The sequence below is a fragment of the Malus domestica genome, chromosome 17 (assembly GCF_042453785.1).
Source record: "Malus domestica chromosome 17, GDT2T_hap1".
NCBI classification, from domain to species: domain Eukaryota; kingdom Viridiplantae; phylum Streptophyta; class Magnoliopsida; order Rosales; family Rosaceae; genus Malus; species Malus domestica.
In genome coordinates, this window is record NC_091677.1 from 5,181,847 (window position 1) to 5,207,823 (window position 25,977).

General features: G+C 38.4%; 3 protein-coding genes across 3 annotated transcripts; all 3 read left to right on the plus strand.

Moving 5' to 3' along the window:
* Window positions 1–276: 276 nt before the first annotated feature.
* On the plus strand, window positions 277–7,687 carry LOC103404659 (AUGMIN subunit 5). The gene is made up of 10 exons (XM_008343591.4): window positions 277–1,209; window positions 1,566–2,108; window positions 2,696–2,831; window positions 3,140–3,298; window positions 3,489–3,698; window positions 3,894–4,079; window positions 4,445–4,604; window positions 6,085–6,280; window positions 6,670–6,802; window positions 7,057–7,687. Exons 1-10 carry the CDS (start codon window positions 683–685, stop codon window positions 7,183–7,185), a joined length of 2,379 nt encoding a protein of 792 aa, XP_008341813.3. The 5' UTR covers window positions 277–682; the 3' UTR covers window positions 7,186–7,687.
* A 2,385-nt stretch (window positions 7,688–10,072) lies between these two features.
* On the plus strand, window positions 10,073–12,449 carry LOC139193591 (uncharacterized). Its single transcript, XM_070816906.1, has 2 exons — window positions 10,073–10,660; window positions 11,292–12,449. The coding sequence occupies exons 1-2, from the start codon at window positions 10,495–10,497 to the stop codon at window positions 12,206–12,208; spliced, it is 1,083 nt and encodes a 360-aa protein (XP_070673007.1). The 5' UTR covers window positions 10,073–10,494; the 3' UTR covers window positions 12,209–12,449.
* Window positions 12,450–23,475: 11,026 nt separating this feature from the next.
* On the plus strand, window positions 23,476–25,852 carry LOC103432090 (leucine-rich repeat extensin-like protein 5). Its single transcript, XM_070816907.1, has 2 exons — window positions 23,476–24,045; window positions 24,601–25,852. Exons 1-2 carry the CDS (start codon window positions 23,880–23,882, stop codon window positions 25,605–25,607), a joined length of 1,173 nt encoding a protein of 390 aa, XP_070673008.1. The 5' UTR covers window positions 23,476–23,879; the 3' UTR covers window positions 25,608–25,852.
* Window positions 25,853–25,977: the final 125 nt, after the last annotated feature.

The following is a 25,977-nucleotide window of genomic DNA, read 5'->3' on the forward strand; positions in this document are numbered from 1 at the left end:
AACACCAATAACGCAGTCCAAAACAAAAACAAAAAGTGTGTATTTAAAAGGATGATGCTATTCACATACATTTGTTTTTTCTAAACACTTCTCTCAATTTTCAACTATCGAATCAAATAACTTGAAAATATAAAAAAACGAATTAAATAAATTAAAAAATAGCAAAAGTTAACAGAAAATGTATGAAAAGTAAGAAATAGCGTTGAAAGTCAAAATCACACATCACCATATGTCGTGTGAAGCATTAAATTGAATAATTAAATTAAAAAGGTTAAAAAATTGGGAGGGCCACCAAACGCCTTGTCGTAAATTTTAATTTGAATCAAACAACATTTACACTACTCGTTTCGGTTGTTTAAATACATCAAATTGCCGTTGAACCGATAGCTCTTCGCCGGCGACGTCTCAGATCTACTTCTCCCTCTCCAACATTTTCCCCCAAATTCCAAACCCTAATTCTCAAAAACCATCGCGGAGACCTCCATTGCCCTCAAGCCGCTCCGTTTCGCACTCTCCCGACGCTCATAGCGGTGTCAGTGTGAGGCGTTTGAAGTGATTTAGCTCCAATTTCAGTTCACCACTGCACGAATTAGGGTTTTGAATGTTCGCTGCAGATGGTGATTTAGTTCTCGAAACGTTTGTTCTTTGTGGAGACGTGAGAGTCTAGGTTTTGTACGGAAGGATGCAGGGATCGGCGCAGAGCTCTGCGGCTCAGCCGGAGGCGATATTGCAATGGCTTCAGAAGGAAATGGGGTACCGGCCTTTGGGTCCGTACAATGCTGCTTCTAGCAAATCGCAGTTGCCCTCAATCGACTCGCTGAGGAAGATTTGCCGTGGGAATATGATACCCATTTGGAATTTCTTGATTACCCGCGTGAAGTCTGAGAATACGGTGAAGAATATTCGGAGGAATATAACGGTTCATGGTGGTGGCGGCGGTGGAGGGGACGGTGGCGCATTGGCAAAGGCGGGGAAGGAGGAGGGCAGGAGGAGTAAAGGGGGTAGGAGAAAGGAGAAACTTGGGGAGGCTGCGAGTGCGGCAGAGACCAGGGAGGCCGCGCTGCAAGAGAGGGACTTGGCGGTAAAGGAGGTGGAGAAATTGAGGAACATTGTGAAGAGACAGAGGAAGGATTTGAAGGCCAGAATGTTGGAGGTTTCGAGGGCTGAGGCTGAACGGAAGAGGATGCTTGATGAACGCTCTAAAAAAAGGTTTGAGCTTTTTTTAAAGATTTGCATACTCCAGTACATGATTTGGTTGGGTTGAAAACTTGTTTTGTAACGTTAAATTTATCATGGTATTTCATTATCATCATATTTAAGAATGAAATGAGCTATGTAGATTATTTAGAGAGGAAACACGATGCTATTCCTCTTTGCAAGGTTTATTTGAGAATAGTCTTATTATTTGAAAATTTGTGTTTAGTTCATTGATCCACACAACAAAAAATAACCCCTTTTTTGGAAGGCTGTGTAAATTCAAATGATATTCACAGCCACAGGATAGTATTTCAAGTTATTCAATGCAGATTGCGGGCTATGTTGATATATCCTTGATCTTGATGCAGGCATAAGCAAGTAATGTTGGAGGCTTACTATCAACAGTGTGATGAAGCGGAAAAGATATTTGCGGAGTATCATAAACGTCTTCGTTATTATGTTAATCAAGCAAGGGATGCTCAAAGGTCAGGTGTTGATTCATCTTTTGAATTGGTCAACAGCTTTGGTCCAAACAGTGAAAAGGAAGCTGTTTATTCAACTCTTAAGGGCAGTAAAGCAGCAGATGATGTGCTTCTTATCGAAACCACTCGGGAAAGAAACATCCGAAAGGCCTGTGAATCTCTTGCAGCACATATGATTGAAAAAATTCGCAGTTCTTTTCCCGCATATGAAGGAAGTGGTATTCATTTGAATCCTCAGTTAGAAGCAGCCAAGTTAGGTTTTGATTTTGATGGGGAATTACCTGATGAGGTTAGAGCTGCAATAGTGAATGGGTTGAAGAATCCTCCTCAATTGCTTCAGGCAATTACTTCATACACGTCACGGTTGAAATCTCTCATTTCCAGAGAGATAGAGAAAATTGATGTTAGAGCTGATGCAGAAACTTTAAGGTAAACACTTCCTTGTCAGTCCTGTTGGAAATGAGGAGTTTATTTACTTTTCTCTTTGCCTTAGCTTCTACAGACAAGGCTGTTCAACTACAATATACCTTCTTTGTATTTTTTTAATAGTCACTGAGCCAAAGATTGGTGATAATATGGTCTCCCCATCCTCCCCCCTCTTTTTGTTAATACTTGCAGTGATAGGTCCATTATTTGTCATATTTTTATGACATTTATCCTTAGTCTTTGCAAGGATATTCAATTAAAAGAAGTTTTCTTTAATCTATTCTTTCAAATCAATCAACTTTTGTTCTTAAATTAAGTGTGGTGTAATTAACTGGTAAATTGGTTTTAAAGTAGTCCTTGTGGATACAGTCGCATGCTTGCATATCTATACTATTATTGATTTGCGTGCTTGTGAGTAACTTAATTTGGGTCTTTTGAATCTCTATTTTTAGGTGTTTAAAAGTCTACAACATCCAGCTGCTTGATTTAAATAATAATTGTGTACCTTTTTCAAATTTGATCATTTCTGTGTCTGAATTCTCATTTCTTCTCCATATTCTTGGCTAATGTCTCATAAATTCCTTAATCAGGTACAAGTATGAGAACAACCGAGTTATCGATGTTTCTTCTCCTGATGTGAGTTCACCATTACACTATCAACTTTATGGTAATGGAAAGATAGGAGTTGATGCACCTTCTAGAGGAACTCAACTTCTTGAAAGACAGGTTATATTCTTTTACTAGATGGTAGCCTTTACATTAATATTTAATTATATTTTCTTCTTTTCACTTGTATCATCCATCTTAACATTCTTATTTCCACAACATGGATACATTGCTCCTACTCTTGCTTTAAATGCTTTCCCCCTACAAAGAATAGTTGGCCTAATCCCTAATTTCATAAACAACCATATTGTTTAAACGAAAGAATTGTTTGGTTCTATTTTACCCTTACATTTCTGCTTTTGTTTTGTTTTCTGAATTGTGCATTGTTTCAAGAGTTTAACTTGATATTTGGAATATATTGTTCACAGAAAGCACATGTTCAACAATTTTTGGCTACTGAAGATGCACTGAACAAAGCTGCAGAAGCTAGGGATCTGTGTCAAAAACTTATAAAACGCTTGCATGGTGATAGTGATGTAATTTCTTCAGGAACATCACAAAATGTGGGCAGTCTTAGGCAACTTGAGGTAAATCTTCCTTGCATATTAAATGTATTAATTACCGATAGTTTGTGTGGAAATAGCACCATGGGTGACAGGTTTGAATAGCTTCAGTCTTTTGATCCTTTTGATAGTTGTATACTCTATACCAGCTTACTTTTAGTCTGCACTTTGTTATCATCTGTTGTTTTTACAGTCTTCCCTTTTCTTTGTGTAGCTGGAGGTTTGGACCAAAGAAAGAGAAGTTGCTGGCTTGAGGGCTAGCTTGAATACGCTGATGTCTGAAATACAACGCTTAAATAAATTATGTGCGGAAAGGAAAGAAGCTGAAGATTCTTTGAAAAAGAAGTGGAAGAAGATTGAAGAATTTGACTCCCGCAGATCAGAACTTGAAATCATATATACTTCATTACTAAAAGTTAACATGGTAAGTATCTCAGCTTTGTTAGTGCCAATTTGCTAGCCACTTCATATATCACCAATTGCATAGTTTTCATATGTTATTCGTATCATATGGTAGAATATTTCAATCGAGGCAGCTAGGATAATACTTCTCTATCTCTTTTTGTTCTCAGTCAGGAATATATTCTAATGTTATTTTTGTCAACTTGGTACTTGGTAGGATGCCGCTGCGTTCTGGAATCAGCAGCCATTATCCGCGCGGGAGTATGCATCAAGCACTATTATTCCAGCATGCACAATAGTTATGGATCTTTCAAATAGTGCAAAAGATCTTATTGAAAGAGAAGTTTCTGCTTTTGACCAAAGTCCTGATAATAGCCTCTACATGCTTCCAGCAACTCCACAGGTTTGTTGTGTAAATTTGTGGTTTTATCATTATTAAAGAATTGTTATACTTCTAATTATAACTCTTTATTTTTAAATTGGCGAATGATTGTTTTATTGCTGAATCTGTCTGTTACTTATAGAAATGGTAAAAATCAATAAATCTGTTTCATATGACCATTATCAGAATTATTAGGGACTAATCATAATCGGTCTGTAATCTCTGTATGATTTCAAATTTTATGACTTCTATAGTTTGTGTAATATTATGATTATCTTGAAATTTTTCTATTGTTGTTTGGCTAGTAAATACAAATCTATCTTTTGTTGTCCACCTTCTATAATCTGTGTATGTAACGATGTAACCACTAATTACTTTTGTATCAGGCACTATTGGAGTCCATGGGTACAAATGGGTCTACTGGACCTGAAGCTGTTGCTGCTGCAGAAAAAAATGCTGCTATATTAACTGCAAAAGCAGGTGCTAGGGATCCATCAGCAATACCATCCATATGTCGCATATCTGCTGCCCTTCAATATCCTGGTGGTGAGTCTTCATTCGTCTGCTACGACAGTATAGGAATGCCTAAGATTAGAGGCCACTGCATTCGTTTTAGGCTTGGTTTTGGAAGAAATACTTCCTCTCCATTTATCCAAGGCTTGGCAGCAGAAGGTCTCTTTTGCCTTCTTTTTTGAGTTGAGTTGAGTGTGTTTTGGTTCGGTTCGGTTTTAGTGCTCTAGAAACCGAATTAAACCGAACCGAACCGAATTAATTAAATTAATTTTTTTATTTAATTATTTGTTTTGGGTATTATTTTCTAAACCCAATTTGTAAGTTAAAATGTGCTAAACCCAATGTGTTGCCAAACTTTAAGCTCAAAATATTTAAAAAATGCCTATAAAAACTCTAAACCCTAACCTATTATTTATCCCCCATATAAGGTTCCGGAACCAAACCTCCTCCAGAAGTACCTACATCCATCTCCATAGCACTGCCTACTTTTGCCCTAGCTTTCTTTTCCAAATCTACTCTCATATAACATGTAACAGAATCCATAAACATTTATTTCGGGTAGATTACTTGGGTAATTTGTGATGGAAAAGAATCTAACACACACTAAATAAATCCACCCACGCATTATTTTTACTAATCAAGTTGTCAACATGCAATTACAAGCAAACAACCTTGATCTTTGAACAACATCATACAATTTAACTTTTCGAAGTCATTTGTACGATTTTTGTGTTGTGAGGTTGTTAGTTTGGACTTTGGAAGACTTGATTGATGATTTTAGTTCAATTTTAAATGTTTATTTTCATTGTCTTTGATTCTAGTTAGAATGTTTATGTTATGATTGTGTTGGATATGTTAAAATTTAAAATTTCAATGTTTTTCATTTTTTGAAAAAAAAAAAAAAAAAAAAACCGAAACCGAACCGGAAAAAACCGAACCGAAAAAAAAATGAACCGAACCGAACCGAAATTTCGGTTTGGTTTCGGTTTTGGCAAAAAACCGAACCGATTTAAACCGAACTCACCCCTACTTTCAATAAATTGGTAAAACTCACTGGACGGTTAGATTTTGTGCTGGCGAGTATGGAGGTGCTGTTACATGACAGCCTGCAAGGATCTTGTTTTGAATAATCTTAAGCCCCAGTAGGCAGGACACTATGAATAAGAAATAATCTTCAGTTGCTATTCTTTCCTGAACCTAGGTACGAAGGAGTTTTGTTTGGAACATGAAAATAGAACTCTGATTAAATGGTGCTCTGTTGATTCCGTGCTCTCTCAATATCTACACATGTCACTTGTACCTATAGTAAAATAAATATAATCATTTTGGCTTGTGAATTTGCTCCTTAAGCTTAAGGATGCCTAGCCTGAGTTTCACAAATGCTACCATATGCATGTTCTCGTGTGGTATTTTGTTTTATCTTATTGTTTGTGTGTCTGCTTGATAGGTGCTTTCAGTTCTTTTTATTTTTTAATCTTGTATAAATACAAACTTACGTTTACCGGGTAAACAGGTTTGGAGGGTTCAGATGCTGCCTTAGCATCAATCCTAGAGTCCCTGGAATTCTGTTTGAAACTTCGTGGTTCCGAGGCTAGTGTGTTGGAGGACTTGGCAAAGGCAATCAATTTGGTTCATACAAGACAGGATCTTGTTGAAAGTGGTCATGTGTTGTTGAACCATGCCTATAGAGCTCAACAAGAATATGAAAGGTAAAACTTCATGTTGCCTTGTTTTTACAGGAATCTAGGTTATGTAATCTTCCAAATCCCAAAGTTTCAGTAAGCAGACCTCGGTCAAATAATATAGACTTGAATTCCATTTTGAGGATTGTGAAATGAGGAAAAATACCAGAAACTGCTTCTTTTGAGATTTACAGGATTCGCTGCACTAGATGTTATGACTTTTTTTCATCCAGATTCTAAATACATTATAGATTGCTATTTGTTCTAATCTTTTGCCAAAACTCAGGATGTATAATTCTGATGCTATGTTAAGTTCGTTCTACATATTAATATGTGATGTTTATTAATATGCATTGTAGATCTCTGACTCAATTTTCAGATTAACATGCACTTAATTCTTGTCAACTACTCTGCAGGACAACGAGTTATTGCTTAAATGTGGCTGCTGAGCAAGAGAAAACTGTCATGGAGAAATGGTTGCCCGAACTTAAATCTGCAATTTTGAGTGCTCAGAAGTGCTTGGAAGATTGCAACTATGTTAGGGGGTTGGTGAGTGACCACCGTAAACTGAATCATCTGCCATTACATTGCCTGTTTACCTGCATGCATGTGACTGTGCACACATGCTACTGGAATTAATTTATCTTCTTTTACACGAGTCCCAAATTTGGGGTAAATAACGGAAATGGAGCTTAAGTGGAGTTAGTCTGCATTTGTGTAGTTGTATAGAGAGTATCTTTCTACCATATGAGTATAAGTTTATTTTGCCCTCTTTAATTGTCAACCGCAATATGTTTTTGCAGCTTGACGAATGGTGGGAGCAACCAGCAGCAACTGTTGTTGACTGGGTCCTAGTCGATGGATTAAATGTTGCTGCTTGGCATAATCATGTGAAGCAGCTCCTTGCATTTTATGATCAGGAGCACTTGTGAATATAATTTGAGTACTCAGCAAGCAAGATTTTCTCAGGATCTTCCTGGTCTTCCCAGATCAAATTTGCCACTTCAATGACCGTACAAAATACTCACACAACCAACCTGCATCCCTGCCTGAGGCAATACGTGTACGGGGTACAGTTAGCAAGTGGAGTCTTATACTTCGGATGTCATATCACTTCTACATTTCGATTTGAGAGAAAAGCGGAGGAGGGTAGCCGGCGGGAGGAACAGGTCCTGATCTTAGTCGATTTGAAGTTTGTTATACCGGCAGACCAGAATTTTTTGTCTCTTTTTTTTTTCCTGATTAAGTTTTGTATAGAAAGACAAGGATGTGTTGTATCATAAACTTTATAGCTTGGTTTTTCTTTTCTTTTTTTTTGGGGAGAGGAGAGTGATTTAAATTGTAGAGGTTAAATTTGCAGTATGAAATTGAATGTATGACTTGGTCCTCTATTGAATGAAGGGGCAGGCTTCCGCTTGGCATAATATCACTTCAGTCAAATTGTCTTCCTGTTTCAGAAATTGACAACTCCATATGATGAAACATCACATGTAGATGTTACATTATTGTACGGATGAAAATTGCTGCCATACACTGTATGTTGGAATGCCAAATTCAATGCGGTCGTTTTTCAAGCACGAATACAATGATCGTGAAAGGGGTGAGCGAGCTAGAGAGATGGCTGCATCTCTTTGATGAATGTTGTATCGAGGTTTGGTTTAAAGAAACATATTCTATACTTTCATCTACTTGATTACTACTCCGATGCACTTAAAGCTACGGGTACTGTGTCTAATATTTTTCAGGTGATTTGTTATCAGCACTCTGAAATAGCTCGTCATGCACTTCTCGTCATTATTATGAATAATATTTTTCAGGTGATTTGTTATCAACACTGAAATAGCCCGTCATGCACTTCTCGTCGTTATTATAAATAGTCCATGATAATTATAATAAAAAGTGTTAATAACAGCTCTCGTTTTTTGTTCGTGGTAGGTCGAATCAAGCGGTATAGAATGAGAAAATGCCATGTCAAAGTGTGACATATTGGTGATGGTTCCAATAATAATAGACCACCCAGTGCACAGATAAGTAAAACATAATAATCAGTCTTATCTTATATGTTTCAAGTTTGACACCATTTGGAAATTGGAGACAATAATATATGAAAAAGTCCTTAAACCTCAGCCCACCTCATTCCCCCACAAGGCTTAAACTCGCCCGTGAGGAGACCACATGACATGTCTTTTGGAACCCGTGAATGACGGGGAATGCGACAGAACCATCGTTTTCTGTAACTTCAACATGCATTCTCTTTCGTTACAATTTCGAACACAACACATTCATAGATAAATATTTATATTCTATTATATAAAATGAAAACTTCTATTTTCATTCTATGAATATTAAGAATGATTGTGTTATTATATTATTGTTTTTTATATCGACTTGATCAATTTGTGAATTGACACGAACACGACTGAATTGCCACTGATTTTTCACTGTCTAAAAGAAAAACATTTTTATCACAAGATAGCAGTGGGGACGGAGAGGCTTGTGGTTGTCATAGATATACCTGGGACCTTCAATAACCGCCTTACATTGTCAAAAATTGTAGGACGGACAAAGAACGAAACGGTGAAAGTTTGGGGGTTTGTTAGCAGCTCAATGCAAAACTCTGCGAGACAATTTGTCAATTCCAATGCAGGGTCCATTTAACAGTACTATTGTGGAGTTTGTGCCTGAAATTCTTGCATGTCACAACGTATATCATTTACGTTTCGAGTGTGACACGTACAACTGTAGTTAGCACGTAATGAGTAATATATTTCAAAACGAGGATATATTTCCGGTGACACCGATGTTTTTCACCAAACTTCCAAGCAGTTATTGGAAAATGAGAATCGTGGAAGTAGCCCTAGGTTTCCTCACAAAGCAGGAAACTGAATTAAGGACAAAATAAACAGACTGTGGGAAGGAAAAGAATGGGTTGATGCAAGAGGAATCTGGGTGCAACACCAACACATGAGTGCACAGAGAAACCCTGATTTCGATGTTATACACATCATCATGTTAGTCGAAGTTTCTGCCTTTTTGCTATTGCTTTATCAATTGCTGGTGACAATTTAAATCAAATTCAAATAATGATGCTAATGATTCAGTTTTTCTTATCGTTAAAGATGAATCCCAAAAAACAAAATAGTAATACACAGATGTAGTACAAACCAAGAGAAGAAAGAAAAGATGACAAACATGAACTTCCAAAAAATTGTCATGATAAGATCTTATGCCCTGCTCAAATACCATATTCTGACACCATGGAAAGTTGCCGTTTTTTTTTTTGGTGAGCTACAGTTTTTTTTTACATGTATTAATGATGTTACGTGAGACAACTGTGAATATATCTCTTTGTATCTACAACTCTTATCAAGTCTAAGGGTTAGAGTTAAGATATTTCTAGTTACTTATAGATCTTTCGACCACATCATATATATCGGAATGTTTCTAGCCAATACAGTAGATGCTATTCATTTGTGTGTACGTGATAGATACAAAGAGAGACATCCTCTACTACACGGATTATATATAATCTCACAAGAATGTCATATATACCGACTTATCTACCTGTTTCTAACCAATATAGTAGGCGCCCATGCATCATTTGTTTCTGTGTGAAGATAAAACATGAATGAATACATGCAGCAACCTTCAGTTGTTGTTGTTGTTGATAGTGTACAGCTTTTGACTCATGAAATTTGTGGCCACTCCACTTATCTCGTGAACCAACGGGGACCCAACTATTCTGTTTGGCATTCGTACACCACAAAGAAACAACCTCAATAAATATAAAATAAACAAAACACCAGCAAAACAAAAATTAGGGGCATCTTTTCTATCTACTTCCCCACCATCACAATTATTACCTTTTTTTCTTGTATGGTTCGGGAGCAGGAAACGAAACCTAGCTACATTTACTTCTTCTAGTTTGCAGTTGACTGTTTTTCCATGAGTGAAATAATGAAGCTCGATGGAACCGGGGCTATAAAATTCGAAAATAGTCGTTTCTTTTTTATCTTCCAATCACAGTTAATTTGATGAGTTAATTTTGCGTACGTGTCGTGAATTGTAATAAAGAGCCGAGCATATCCATTTTTATGCCTAATAAAGTGTATAATCCTACAGAATATTTATATTAGTTATAAGCTCTCAGCGATTGATATAAAAGGCAGCCTATATCAACTTATTTTTAGAGTCGAGAATATCAGAACTTCACAGAGGGGGGATAGATAGGCTCTAAAACCATGTATTGGTTTCTTACAGTTATATTTCTGGTTGCTACTCTCACATTTCATACTCCTTCAGAGGCTAGCCATGAGAAGAACCATCCTTCTGCAGTTGTTGTAGGCACTGTCTACTGTGACACATGTTTCCAAGAGGATTTCTCACATACCAGCCATTTCATTTCAGGTAAACTTCATCTCAAATTTTCAAGTTTCAACAAGTTCATAATCAAATTTCTTTTTGTATTGTAGTCCGGCCCTTCTCTCCTCTTGCATACTCTCATTTCTATTTTTGATCTTTAAATTTGAATAAATCAAAGAAAAATCAAAAGAACAAAAATAAACAAAGGTGTACAAAAGGAGAAATGTAAAATCTGGTAAATTGACTAAGAAATAGAATTAAAAAAAGTTCGTACCCAGTGCACAAGGCTCCCGCTTTAAGCAGGGTCTGGGAGAGGTGACTAAGAAATAGAATTGGCCAGAATAATTTCATTACTTCTGATTGTAAAACCTTTATACAGATATTTCCTATGAGTCAACTATACAACTAGGAAAAGTAAATAACATAAATCAATTACAGCAAAATCTCTCCTTGGCGGTAGGATTCTGCATTCAATCACAATTTCTTTCCAACATTTATTATTTCTCTTAAAGAAAAATGGAGGATATTTCATTAATTTGTATATGTCGATATCATTGTCGTCCAGTAAATATGTCATCAATAACGTGGCTATTTCATTGTGAGTCCAACAAAACGTACAGACATGTTGTGGATGCATTTTCGAAAATATCAATAACCTTGTTGGGTTCTTGTGCAGGGGCTTCTGTTGGTGTGGAATGCAAAGATGGGAGTTCAACAGAACAAAGTTTCAAGGCACAAGTGAAAACAAATAGCCATGGACAATTCAAAGTCCTTCTGCCATTCTCGGTGAGCAAACATGTCAAGAAAATTGAAGGATGCTCAGTGAAACTAATCAGCAGCAGTGAACCCTACTGTGCTGTGGCCTCATCAGCCACCTCCTCTTCCTTACACCTCAAGGCAAGAAAGCAAGGGACTCACATATTCTCTGCTGGTTTCTTCACCTTCAAGCCTCTCAAACAACCCACCTTATGCAACCAGAAACCCAGCATTCAGAATTCCAAGAAATTAAATTCCCAGAAGTTCTCATTCCCTCGTACTGATGAGCTGGAATTCCCATCACCCTCTCAAGTGGACCCCACAATTCCTGATCTACCTCCCGTCCCTAAGATCCCTTATCTTCCACCACTGCCACAACTCCCTCCTCTCCCTCCCATCCCAATTGGTGTCCCAGGACTCCCAGGACTTCCTGGAATTCCAGGTTCGCCCCCTGTTGCTGTAAAAACTTCATCTGTGTCCTCCAACTCCAAAACTTCAAAGAATGAGCAACTAGGTGATAATAAAGAAGTAGCGCATCCAGATGATATATTTCCACCTTTATTTCCACCAATTATCCCTAATCCACTTCAGCCCCCACCAGCTCCATTAATCCCTAATTTGCCCCCTCTTCCTGGTTCTCCACCAGCAGGTCCAGCACCATTGATTCCCAACCTGCCAATTCCCAACCTGCCACCTATATCTGGTTTGACTCCATCGCCGTCACCACCACCACCAATCATCCCATTCCTCCCTCCACTCCCCGTCCCACTCCCACCTGTGCCTCGGATCCCCGGAATTCCCCCAGCAGCTTCTTCAAAACAAAGTACTTCACCTTGATTTAAACTATAATATATTTAACTATGAATCATGTATAATTATTTTTCCAAATAATGTGTTTTACATGTTGGTTTAAGGTTTTTATTATGTAAAAGATACTGTATGGTTGGTTGTGCAATTATCAGAAGGATATACGCTTTATATTAGTAGGGTTTGTATCATTGTATGTTTGTGCTTTTGTAAGGAGCATGTGGTGGACACAAAATTATTGTACTTGGAATAAGGCTATGGGTTCCCTTCATCTGACAGACTTTTATTTACTTTGAAAAGAATCCCTATTATAATGTGATTTTGCTATACTATTTTTATGATATTATTCGACTCCTTATTGTAAAAAGAATTTAATTGAAAATTATAGCCCCATACATACACAAAAATATCACAAATTTTGAGAGAAAAAAAATATCTTAAATTTTGAATTGTATGCATTTCAACCACTCTCCAAATGAAGAATAAAAATCGATCCATTTGAGGTTGCCTGAGCTTCTTCAAAACAAACTAAGGATAAGGAAAACAAATGAAAGAAAGCTTTCAGCAAGCAAGAGTAGGGTGCATAACTGCATATACATAGCAGTCGTTTCATTCATAAAACAGGGAAGCTTAAGGTATTGCCTGTGAAGTGATTAATTCGTATAGTTCATAGACAAATATGAGTACAACGATACAATACGATTTGATTATTCTAAACACCCATTTTTACCTCCCATACACTTTTTGTTGATTTTGTCTTTTGATTTTCTTCAATTCATTTGATCCAACTGTCAAAAATTAAGAGGGTATGTGAAAAGTACAGGGATTTGTAGATAGCATCACCCATTAGTTAATAGCATATGATTAATTTGTGAAAAATGTTATTTTTTCCAAATATTTATACAATTATTTTGTATCATCTCTCTAATAGAGACGAATCCACATTTATTGACATGTTCTACTTCTATTAAAGAGATAATAAGTGTAGCGCAAAAATTCAAAATTTCAAGAAAAAGGAGAATCATGGATTTAGAGATTAAAATATTATTATATCAATTATTATTGAATATTATATCGGTCCCCTAGAGAAAACTGAAGCGCGTCGGTCATGCTTTTCTATATGGGCCCCTTAGAGAGAATATGCAGATTCGCTGTCCCCTTTTACGTGTCTCCTTTGTGTCTAGTTTACTAATATTTTGACACATATCCTCTAACTTATATGAGAAATAACACCGTTAATTTTTTATTTGACATTTAAAAATTAAAAACAAAATCAAACACAGGAGGATCCTTCTGCAAATTTTTGAGTTCCTTCGTATCAAAATCCTTAGATCAACACCCACATATCAAAATCCCTAACCAAAACCCCCAGATCAAAATCCATAACCAAAACCCATGCGACACAACGAAGACGACGATAGGCCGAGTTACTGAGAGAGAAAACGAAGATACGCTTGGATGCCATCTGCGAAACTCATATTTTTCTTCTCAAACCCTAATAGGCCGAGTTAATGAGAGTGAAAACGAAGACGGCGACAAATCGAATTCGGTTGAAGCGGAAACGGAAAGAAAGAGGAAGGGAAATGCAATTGATTTTTGATGGGGGAGATGGGTTGATTGAGAGTGCAGAAGGTGTTTGATAATATGACTGAGAGAGACTTGGTCTTGTAATTCTATGATCTGGTGTTACTCTCAAAAGGGTCTTCACCGTGAGTCATTGAAGATGTATAATGGGTCTTGATGAGTTTACAATTGTTGGGTTGCTTTCGCCTTGTGCTCAATTGGGCGCATTGAATATTAAATAAAAATAAATAAATAACTTAACAGAGTTATTTCTTAGTTAAGTTAAAGAATATGTGTCGAAATATTAGTAAACAAGACACAAATAAGACATGTAAAACTGAACAGCAGATCTGCAGCTGTTAAAAGACCAATGAAATGAACCATTTCAACAAATTAAAAGAAGGCAAATATCTGTACGTAACGACAACGTCAGAATTAGGTCATCTTCTTTGGGCTCGTAGCGAGTTAACTCGCTACTTCTGCAAGTCACAGTCATAGACATAAAGGTTGATGTCGAGCATGACGAGCCGTATCACATACCTTTCTGTTTCATTCAAGTTCGATCGACTTCAACTCTTATTTCGACCAAGTAGGTGATAAAAGCTTAGGGTTTAGTGTTTTGGGTTTCGGAGAATGATTTTGTAACTAGGGTTTAGGTTTTTGGACTGCTTGCACAAAATCATTCTCCACTATGGGGAGAAAAATCACCATAATCTGAGCCACCTTCTATGATTTTAACTTAATCAGTACATTTTATTCTTATATTTTCGCAAATATATGTTTGGATGAAGAAATTTAAGATTACTAAGAAATTTTAAAATGACGCAAATTGAAATGACGGGATTTTATTTACTAGAATTTGTGAATTTTCTTGTTTCGTTAACCTAAAAGAACAATGGAATTGAGAATGAAATTTGTTAATTTTAAACTCTCAATTATAGAAATTGGGAAATGACACCTATTTACATGGAATTTAAACTTGGGAATTGGAGGCCCCAAATTCCAAGTTTTTTTTTTCACACAGAAATTCTAAATTTTTATGTTTATAAATCCAAATAAGGGAATTGGTGCATGTCAATTTATAAATTCTTACTTTTTTCATGCGAAAATTCTAAATTTCTATGTTTAACATTAAGTTTTAAGGGGTGTATTCAATTGGAATTTTGAGGGATTTTAATTATTTTAATGAATCTAAGGGTATTTAATCAGGATTTTAAGTGATTCTCTGAAATTCAATGTGTATTCAATCAGGGTTTTAGGATAGTTTATTAAAATCTTTAAAAATCCGGATGTATTCAATTAGAATTTTAAAGAAGTTTATAATATTCTAGGTATATTCAATTAGAAGTAGAATTTAGAGAATTTGGAAAAGTTGAGGAATTAGAGGGAATTGGAGAGATTTTGTAGTGTATTTTAAGCATCCATAAATCTCATCTCTTCCCATAAGATTTTGAGAGAAATGAATTAAAATTTTAAATAGAATCTCTACAAATCAGTTAAACTCCGTAAAAATCCATTAAAATCTCTCAAATTCCCAATTGAATACACCTCTATTAATTCTCGTATAAATTTTTTGTCGTTGGTTTGGTTTGTATGATGAAAATTAGCGTGCTCAGACATACTTGTTAGTCCAACTTCAAGCAAATTTGTAGTCTGCAAGTCCGTTCTCTCTATCTGGAACCTTCCTTGCAAAGGAAGGAAATCTTAACGGATTCTTGCAACCCTTCCCCAAAAGCTACGAATAAACTCCTTAACGACGACGGTTCAACATTGAGACGCCGTCACCTATGCCCCTCAAGTCCTTGCACAACATGACGCCAAAAGACTCCGCATTACCTTAGCGGCCCTAGGGTTTTGTTTCGTGCAGACAAAGCCATATACCTTCTGACGAAATCAAGTATATCAAACTATGTGGATTTCACATGCATTGAAGTAAACTCCATTTTTGATGATTGTAGACAATTAGGGTTTATGGGGTTTAGGGTTTTGTATTTTATTATACTGTATAGCTGCTACCAACTCTCTTTACCATGTAGACCCCTTAGTATATAAAATCCCTTGTAAAGTATACTTGAAAGTGAATGAGAATCTGAAACTTCACATGGTATAGAGCCTATGATCCCTCCTTTTTCTTTTCCATGGCTTCTGCTACTTCCTTTCCTCCCTCTTCCATTCCTAATATCTCTACTCTTGTTTCTGTCAAACTTTCTGAATCTAATTACTTACCATGGGAAAGCCAAGTTAAACCATTCTTGATTGGCCAAAACTTTTGGCATTTTGTAGATGGATCCCACCCTTGCTCTCCTCTCTTTATCACCACCACAACTCAAGCACCTTCCCCAAATACCTCTGCTGATTCCGCCTCCTCCACAGTGGTGCCTCCTATCACTACTAGCGTCCCTAACCCCGATTACCTGGTATGGTACCAGACTGATCAGACCCTTGTCAGCATGTTACGTGCTACCCTTACTGAGCCTGTTCTCTCGTTGACCGTCGGGCTATCTACTTCTCGTGAGATCTGGGAACATCTTCGTCAAAATTTTTCTCAACAATCTCTTGCCAACTCTACTCATACTCGGTTTCAGCTGCTGTCTCTTCAAAAAGGTACCAAGACGATCTCCGAATATCTGGGTCTTGCCAAACATTTGGCAGATCAATTGGCTTCTATTGGCCAACCAGTTCAGAATGATGATTTGGTGACTTATGTACTTAATGGCTTGGGGTCTGAATATGAGATTCTTGTCTTGGCACTGACCAACTTTCCTCCTCTACCGTCCTTTAACGACTCGCGTGCTCGTCTTCTGGTTTATGAATCCAAGCATGCCATGACTCAAGCTACTTTAGCTCCCTCCGCTCTCTACTCCGCCCGTAGCTCTGGTGGTTCTCCCTCTCAGGGGCGTGCTAGTCTGCCTTCTCGCCATAATGGCACTTCCAATGGCAATCGGCATCCCCGTAATCATGGAGGTGGCCGTTTTACCGTGCATGGCGGTGCTGGCCGATATGGTCCACGTACTGCTCAACACCGGCCTGGTATCCTTGGTCCAAGACCTACTCCTCGTGGTCCTCAGTGTTGGGCATGCAATCAGTTTGGTCACATAGCTGCCTTGTGCCCCCGCGCGACTCGCTCCGATGATGATATCTCTCGAGCTTTTGCTGGCATGCATGTTGCTTCTCCCTCCGATCCTACATGGTATCCGGATACTGGTGCCACTTACCATATGACCAGTGACCCTCAATTCCTCTCTTCGCTTACTCGGTATGCTTCTAATGACAAAGTTACTGTGGGTAATGGTGAGACCCTCCCTATTGCGCACACTGGTAATCTTTCTTTTAAGTCCGGGCCCTTCATTTTTCGGTTATCCTAAGTTTTGCATGTTCCAGCAATTCGGAAAAATTTATTGTCGGTTGCTAAGTTTACACGTGATAATCTTGTTAGTCTCTTGTTCTTTCCGTGGGGTTTTGTTGTCCGTGACTTAAAAACGGGTGTTGTTCTTTTTCAGGGCCCATGTGAGGATGTTCTTTATCCCCTCAAGCTTGGTCTTGCTCCTAGCACTGGTTCTACTACCAAAAATGCCTTTGTTTCCACTTTTGCTTCACCCTCCCTCTGGCATAGTCGTCTTGGGCATCCATCCCGTCAAGTTCTTAATGTATTAGCCTCTAGTAATGTATTAGGCTCGTCCTTTGCTGTCTCCCCCAAAGATTTTTGTAATCACTGTGCGTTGGCCAAATCCCATCGCCTCGCATTTACACCTTCAGAACATTATTCACTGTCTCCTTTTGAATTAATACATACTGATGTTTGGATGTCTCCTATTCTATCGGTGTCGGGCTTTCGTTATTATGTTTTGTTTACAGATGATTACACACGGTACACATGGATTTATCCCATGCGTAAGAAATCTGAGGTCTTTCTTCATTTTTCCAATTTTATAACTCTCATCTCTAATCAGTTTTCAACAATGGTTAAAATACTCCAAAGTGATGGGGGTAAAGAATATGATAATTTGTCCTTTCGTCAATTGTGTGCGCGAAAAGGGATTCACCATAGATTCTCCTGTCCTCATACCCCACAGCAAAATGGACTTGCAGAACGCAAGCATCGTTATATCTCAGAAATGGGACGCACCCTGTTACTTGCTGCCAATCTTCCACATAAATTTTGGGCTGAGGCACTCTGCACTGCTGTTTATATAATTAATCGGCTACCCACTCCTATTCTCAAGTGGACCTCTCCGTTTCACTCTTTGTTTGGCCGGGATCCTGATTACATGGCTTTGCGCACGTTTGGGTGTGCTTGCTTTCCATACCTTGGTGATTATGCAACTTACAAACTCCAACCCCGATCCTTGTCATGTGTTTTCCTTGGCTACAGTGACCAATATAAAGGCTATCGTTGTCTTCATCCCTCAACTGGACGTGTATATCTGTCTCGTCATGTTAAATTCAATGAGCATGATTTTCCTTTCCACTCCTCTATGGCATCACCTTCTGCGCCTGAATCAGACTTGGTATTTGTTCCCATTCACCCCGTACCTACCCCTCTTCTCCACCAACCACCCGTGCCTATGCCTCAAAATCAGGATCTCACCCATACCACCACTTCTGCCACTGTTCCTGTGTCAGTCTCCCCTACAATCCCGCAGCAACCCTGCCCTTCACGTGAACCTTCCTTGCCAGCTCATAACCTGGCACCCATGCTGCCTGCAACCCCCGTGACTATCCCTCAAAATCTGGAACTCCCACCTGTCAACCTGCTTGCACCTATTCCTGCGTCTATCCCTACTACATCTCAACCACCTCACTCCTATCCACATGTCTCTCAGTTGCCAGCTAGTGGCGTGGCTCCTCCTCCTTCCTCAGGACCTCACACACGGTCTAAGTCAGGGATTTTCAAACCCAAAACGAAGGCCTACTTTGCTAGTCGTCATCCTCTTCCATCTGCGATGACCACCCTCGTTGAACAAGATGCGGAGCCCACTTGTTTTACACAGGCATCCTGATCCCCTCAGTGGCGCCAGGCTATGTTGGATGAGTTCAATGCACTGCTTAAACAAGGCACATGGACCTTAACCCCTCATGTTCCTCATGCTAACGTTGTCGGCTGTAAATGGGTGTTCAAAATCAAGTGCCATTCTGATGGCTCGATCGAGCGTCACAAGGCACGTCTTGTCGCCAAAGGCTTCCATCAACAGCCTGGGGTTGATTTCACAGAGACCTTCAGTCCCGTTGTGAAGCCTACCACCATTCGAACCGTGCTCAGCCTTGCCGTGTCTCTCGATTGGTCGATACGTCAACTCAACGTCAAGAACGCCTTTCTCCATGGTTCACTTATGGAAGAGGTTTATATGACCCAACCACCTGGCTTTGTTGATCCCAATCGTCCCAACTATGTCTGTAAGCTTCGGAAAGCCATCTACAGTCTTAAACAAGCTCCTCGAGCTTGGTTTCAACGCCTCAACACCTTTCTCATTCAGACAGGTTTTATCCAAAGTCGGGCAGATAGCTCAATGTTTACATATCATCGTGGCTCCACTATCCTTGTTTTTCTTCTATATGTGGATGACATCGTTTTGACGGGTAACTCCCCTCCGTTGATTCAATCATTTATTCAAACTCTGAGCACTGAGTTTGAGCTCAAGGATCTCGGCAAACTGCACTATTTCCTTGGCATAGAGGTCTCTTATTTATCCAATGGTATTCACTTGTCTCAAAACAAATATACTTTGGAGTTATTACAACGTGGTGACTTATTAGGGTGTAAACCTTGTTCCACACCCATAGCAGCCAAGACTCATCTCTCTGCACACACTGGTACTGCCCTTACGGATCCTTCTATTTATAGGCAGCTTGTGGGTTCTTTGCAGTATCTTACCCTAACTTGGCCAGATATTTCCTTTGCCGTGCAGCATGTCTCTCAGTTTATGGGTCGTCCCACTACTGCTCACTTAGAGGTTGTTAAACGTATATTGCGTTACCTTAAAGGCAGCTTGGGTATGGGACTTCGGTTGACTTCCTTTTCACAACCGTTTCATCTCATCACCTATTCAGATGCAGACTGGGCAGGGTGCCCTGACACACGTCGTTCCACCACTGGCTTTTGTATTTTTCTTGGTGACAATCTGATTTCTTGGTGTGCAAAGAAACAATGGACGGTATCTCGATCTAGTGCCGAAGCGGAGTATCGGGCACTTGCCTTTGCATGCGCTGATTCTATTTGGATAATGGGTCTTTTGCGTGACCTCTGTGTTTCCGTCTCTGAGCCCACAGTGATGCATTGTGACAATTTGAGTGCCACATATATGGCTGCTAATCCGGTCTTTCATGCCCGCACAAAACACATCGCTTTAGATTATCATTTCGTCCGGAAACGTGTTGCTTCAGGGACTCACCGTGTTCACTTTCTTCCTTCTATTTCGCAACTGGCTGATCTCTTTACAAAAGGCCTGTCGAAGACGCGTTTCCAGTCCTTGTGTTCCAAACTTGTCTCCTCTCCGGCGCCAAGTTTGCGGGGGAGTGTAGACAGTTAGGGTTTAGGGGGTTTAGGGTTTTGTATTTTATTATACTGTATAGCTGCTACCAACTCTCTTTACCCTGTAGACCCCTTAGTATATAAAATCCCTTGTAAAGTATACTTGAAAGTGAATGAGAATCTGAAACTTCACAACGATGATGTCGGGGAGTTGTGGAATTTTCCAGACTCTTGACTAGCGGTATTTAAAGTCAGGTCGCTAACCCTTATGGAGAAGAATAAGTTGATGAGGTTCTTCAAGCTTGTTTGGCAACACTTGGAAACCTCTGATGATGGTGGTGGTGACCAGGGGAGTGAAGAAACTAGTCGAAGTTCAAAAATTTCAGATGAGGATTTGGAGAGTCCTTTTGTTGACTTCCAAAACATAATGCAATTGCCACACAAGATCAAATCGTAAGAATCGCATGACAATTATTTTATGTTTGGTTTTGCTGCTTTTTTCATCACAAGCTTTATATATGTTCCTAATTGCCTTGGTATGATTGCTCTTAATTTTCTGGAAACTTTTGTTTTACAACAAATTCGGAGAGGGATTCAAACTTGGGTGCATATGGTGTTAAACTATTAGCTTTTGATTGGTGATATTGATTGATTCATGGAATGAAAATGAAAGAACAAAATCTGAAAAACTGGGGATGTCCAACCAGTCGGTGAACTGGTCTGATAGAGGAAGAGCGAGCAAAGCAAAGTGCATGCTCTGCTTTTGGCTGGGTGAATTGCTCGGGATTTTTTTTTCTCTCTCCAAGTTGGCTGGTGCTTTATTTTACTGGGCTATCACACTCACCGATTCTCATTTCTTTAGAGGTTTATACACATATATTAATTTGTTACAATAATTAAGACACTAACTCTAACAGATGGTGAAGTACACTGCCTTAACCTACTTCGCTAAATCCAGGTTTGCAGACGTGAAATCTAGGAAACTTCACACACCAGTGGTTGAATCAGTATAGAATACCTCTTAACACTCCATCTGCTTGTGGGCAACAAAAAGCACTCTTTGCTGCTGGTCACTTCATTTTTGTCTTCCTTTCTTTAGATAGGACGTCATTATAATAGCTTTCACTTCTTTGTGCTTATGAAATGAAATTTACGGGTAGCCTACATTAGCATTCACTGAATGCTGTTGCCAAGATTAATTATACGATGTAGTTTTTCCTAGGTCTCAAAAACAATATATCTTCAGTATGCTGAGAACTTATGTCATCTTCTCGAGTATAATTATTTTATATGCCATTGCCATGGTAGACTATGATCAAGACAATTTGGAAGCATGTAAAAGTATACTTATGAAGAGGGATGGGATTGAGCGTTTAGCACTATAACACAAATCGAGGTTAGTTTTGTTTTGCTCCTTTCTACCGTTTAGCACTTTCAGCCAATTTTTGTTTTTCTTTTTCTGATGTAAACTGTTTCATACGTGTACTGATGATTCTAATATGAAACTTATCTCAATATAATAAGTTCTTTGTGTTTCTTGTTCTTAATTCATATGCTACCTATTTCATCTTTACCAGACGTGAGAGTAAGTCTGAAAGATAATAAACGAAACGTGGCTATGTATTCCCGCCATGGCTCAACCTTTAATTATCATTTTTTTTTAAATGCAATTTCTAACATGACAGCTATATGAATTTGTAAAAAAATAAAGATAAACAAATCAATAAACATGACATTCTCATCCTTAACTACAAATCACCGTCTCATGCATAACAAAAGTATATAAATGTTGAACTGTTTGCATTTTAAGTACTACATCACTTCCCAAATAAAGAGTACAACTGACCAAAATAGAAAGACCTTATAGGCCATGCCCATATTTGGGCACACCAACAAAATATAAATATGCCGGCAGATCATCTATAACCACATAATTACCGACTTGTCTTTGCTTTCTTGTTCGAAATGTCCCTGCTTCTACCGCCACCGTTTGAAGACCCAACTCCAACTCTTACTCCACCATTGCTTGCACCTTCGAGCTGCTGTTGTTGCTGCCAATAGTCCCTGTAGAAATGGGGTGCCCTTTGGCCACTCCCGGCAGAGGCCGGTTGGACTCCTCGGTTGTTAATTAAGTCTGTACTTCTGCAAAACCCACAAAGAGGATATATATTTTCCATCAGATTCGGCACCACATCAAGGAGATCAAAGTCAATACAAATAAATTAGGATAAATTTTTATGGGCAACGTAATGTTACTAATCCACCTGATATAATATAGGTAGACGACAAACTTCATATGATTTGGGGACCATAGGCGTAAATGGCCTAGTTTGGTTTTGTTTGCACTGGCATTGTTTCATCCGGCAAGTTAAAGTTTTATCTGGGTCTCCTTTGTAATAACTCAAAGGTATTGGGTGCTGCTGCAAATATATTTGACGTCCTTTCATATACGTGTAACGTACGTACAACCATAACCAATTTGGATTTTTTGTAGTTTTAACGAGTTTCTTGAGCTTATACACTTAGCAAAGGCTGCAAAGGTAACATAAATGATGGAGAATTAGTCCCATGTAACAAAATATACCATTTATTTATGAAAGATTTCATTCATAATATCACCGAAGCTTTTAATAATAAGTGGTTAAGTTGAGCAACATTGGTGATGTTAATAGTGAGTCATATTAAACCTAAAAGTTTATTAATAAATTACACCAATTAAGCTTCGCTTCAATTCGTTATTCCTATCACGTATATAGCACTTCGAACAAATTATCACATACCATTTTATCGCTTGTATTTCTATGCAATATATAGGAATAAGTTTATTAATAAATTGCACAAAAATTACTAAGAACATGAGTTAAGGAGAATGACAATTGGAATCCAACACTCTGGTGGTTAAGAACTACCGTTTATCTTACATTCGAAGTTTTGTGTTCGAAACTCCATGTCCTAAATACGGCTTGCATTAAAACAAAAACAAGAGTATATATATATTTTGTGTTCGAAACTCCATGTCCTAAATACGGCTTGCATTAAAACAAAAACAAGAGTATATATGTATTCAAGGTTTCAAACCAACCTGCAGATGACTCTTGACTTGGTAGTGTACAGCTTTAGACTCGTGAAATTTGTGGCCACTCCACTTGTCTCGTGAACCAACAGGGACCCAACTATTCTGTTTGGCATTCGTACACCACAAAGAAACAACCTCAATAAAATATAAAATAAACAAAACACCAGCAAAACAAAAATTAGGGGCATCTTTTCTATCTACTTCCCCACCATCACAATTATTACCTTTTTTTCTTGTATGGTTCGGTGGTAGGAAACGAAACCTAGTTACATTTACTTCTTCTAGTTTGCAGTTGACTGTTTTTCATGAGTGAAATAATGAAGCTCGATGGATCCCGGGCTATAAAATTCGAAAATAGTCGTTTCTTTTTTATCTTCCAATCACAGTTAATTTTACGTACGTGTCGTGAATTGTAATAAACAACCGAGCATATCCCTTTTTATGCCTAATAAAGTGTATAATTCTGCAGAATATTTATATTAGTTAAAAGCCCTCGGCGATTGATATCAAAGGCAGCCTATATCAACCTATTTTTAGAGTCGAGAATATCAGAACTTCTCAGAGGGGGGGGGGGATAGATAGACTCTAAAACCATGTCTCAGTTTCTTACAGTTATCTTTCTGGTTGCTACTCTCACATTTCATACTCCTTCAGAGGCTAGCCATGAGAAGAACCATCTTTCCGCAGTTGTTGTAGGCACTGTCTACTGTAACACATGTTTCCAAGAGGATTTCTCACATACCAGCCATTTCATTTCAGGTAAAATTCATCTCAAATTTTCAAGTTTCAACAAGTTCATAATCAAATTTCTTTTTGTATTGTAGTCCGGCCCTTCTCTGCTCGTGCATACTCTCATTTTTATTTTTGATCTTTAAATTTGAATAAATCAAAGAAAAATCAAATGAAAAAAATAAACAAAGGTGTACAAAAGGAGAAATGTAAAATCTGGTAAATTGACTGAGAAATAGAATTGGCCAGAATAATTTCATTACTTCTGATTGTAAAACCTTTATACAGATATTTCCTATTAGTCAACCATACAACTAGGAAAAGTAAATAACATAAATCAATTACAACAAAATCTCTCCTTGGCGGTAGGATTCTTCTTTCAATCACAATTTCTTTCCAACATTTATTATTTCTCTTAAAGAAAAATAGAGGATATTTCATTAATTTGTATATGTCGATATCATTGTCTTCTAGTAAATAAGTCATCAATAACGTGGCGATTTCATTGTGAGTCCAACAAAACGTACAAACATGTTGTGGATGCATTTTTGAAAATATCAATAACCTTGTTGGGTTCTTGTGCAGGGGCTTCTGTTGGTGTGGAATGCAAAGATGGGAGTTCAACAGAACAAAGTTTCAAGGCACAAGTGAAAACAAATAGCCATGGACAATTCAAAGTCCTTCTGCCATTCTCGGTGAGCAAACATGTCAAGAAAATTGAAGGATGCTCAGTGAAACTAATCAGCAGCAGTGAACCCTACTGTGCTGTGGCCTCATCAGCCACCTCCTCTTCCTTACACCTCAAGGCAAGAAAGCAAGGGACTCACATATTCTCTGCTGGTTTCTTCACCTTCAAGCCTCTCAAACAACCCACCTTATGCAACCACAAACCCAGCATTCAGAATTCCAAGAAATCAAATTCCCAGAAGTTCTCATTCCCTCGTACTGATGAGCTGGAATTCCCATCACCCTCTCAAGTGGACCCCACAATTCCTGATCTACCTCCCGTCCCTAGGATCCCTTATCTTCCACCACTGCCACAACTCCCTCCTCTCCCTCCCATCCCAATTGGTGTCCCAGGACTCCCAGGACTTCCTGGAATTCCAGGTTCGCCCCCTGTTGCTGTAAAAACTTCATCTGTGTCCTCCAACTCCAAAACTTCAAAGAATGAGCAACTAGGTGATAATAAAGAAGTAGCGCATCCAGATGCTATATTTCCACCTTTATTTCCACCAATTATCCCTAATCCATTTCAGCCCCCTCCACTTATCCCTAATCCATTTCAGCCCCCTCCACTTATCCCTAATCCACTTCAGCCCCCACCACTTATCCCTAATCCATTTCAGCCCCCACCAGCTCCATTAATCCCTAATTTGCCCCCTCTTCCTGGTTCTCCACCAGCAGGTCCAGCACCATTGATTCCCAACCTGCCAATTCCCAATCTGCCACCTATACCTGGTTTGACTCCATCGCCGTCACCACCACCACCAATCCTCCCATTCCTCCCTCCACTCCCCTTCCCACTCCCACCTGTGCCTCGGATCCCCGGAATTCCCCCAGCAGCTTCTTCAAAACAAAGTACTTCACCTTGATTTAAACTAATTAATATATTTAACTATGAATCATGTATAATTATTTTTCCAAATAATGTGTTTTACATGTTGGTTTAAGGTTTTTATTATGTAAAAAAATACTGTATGGTTGGTTGTGCAATTATCAGATGGATATATGCTTTATATTAGTAGGGTTTGTATCATTGTATGTTTGTGCTTTTCTAAGGAGCATGTGGTGGGCACAAAATTATTGTACTTGGAATAAGGCTATGGGTTCCCTTCAACTGACAGACTTTTATTTACTTTGAAAAGAATCCCTATTTGTAATGTGATTTTGCTCTACTATTTTTATGATATTATTCGACTCCTTATATGTAAAAAGAATTTAACTGAAAATCATAGCCCCAAA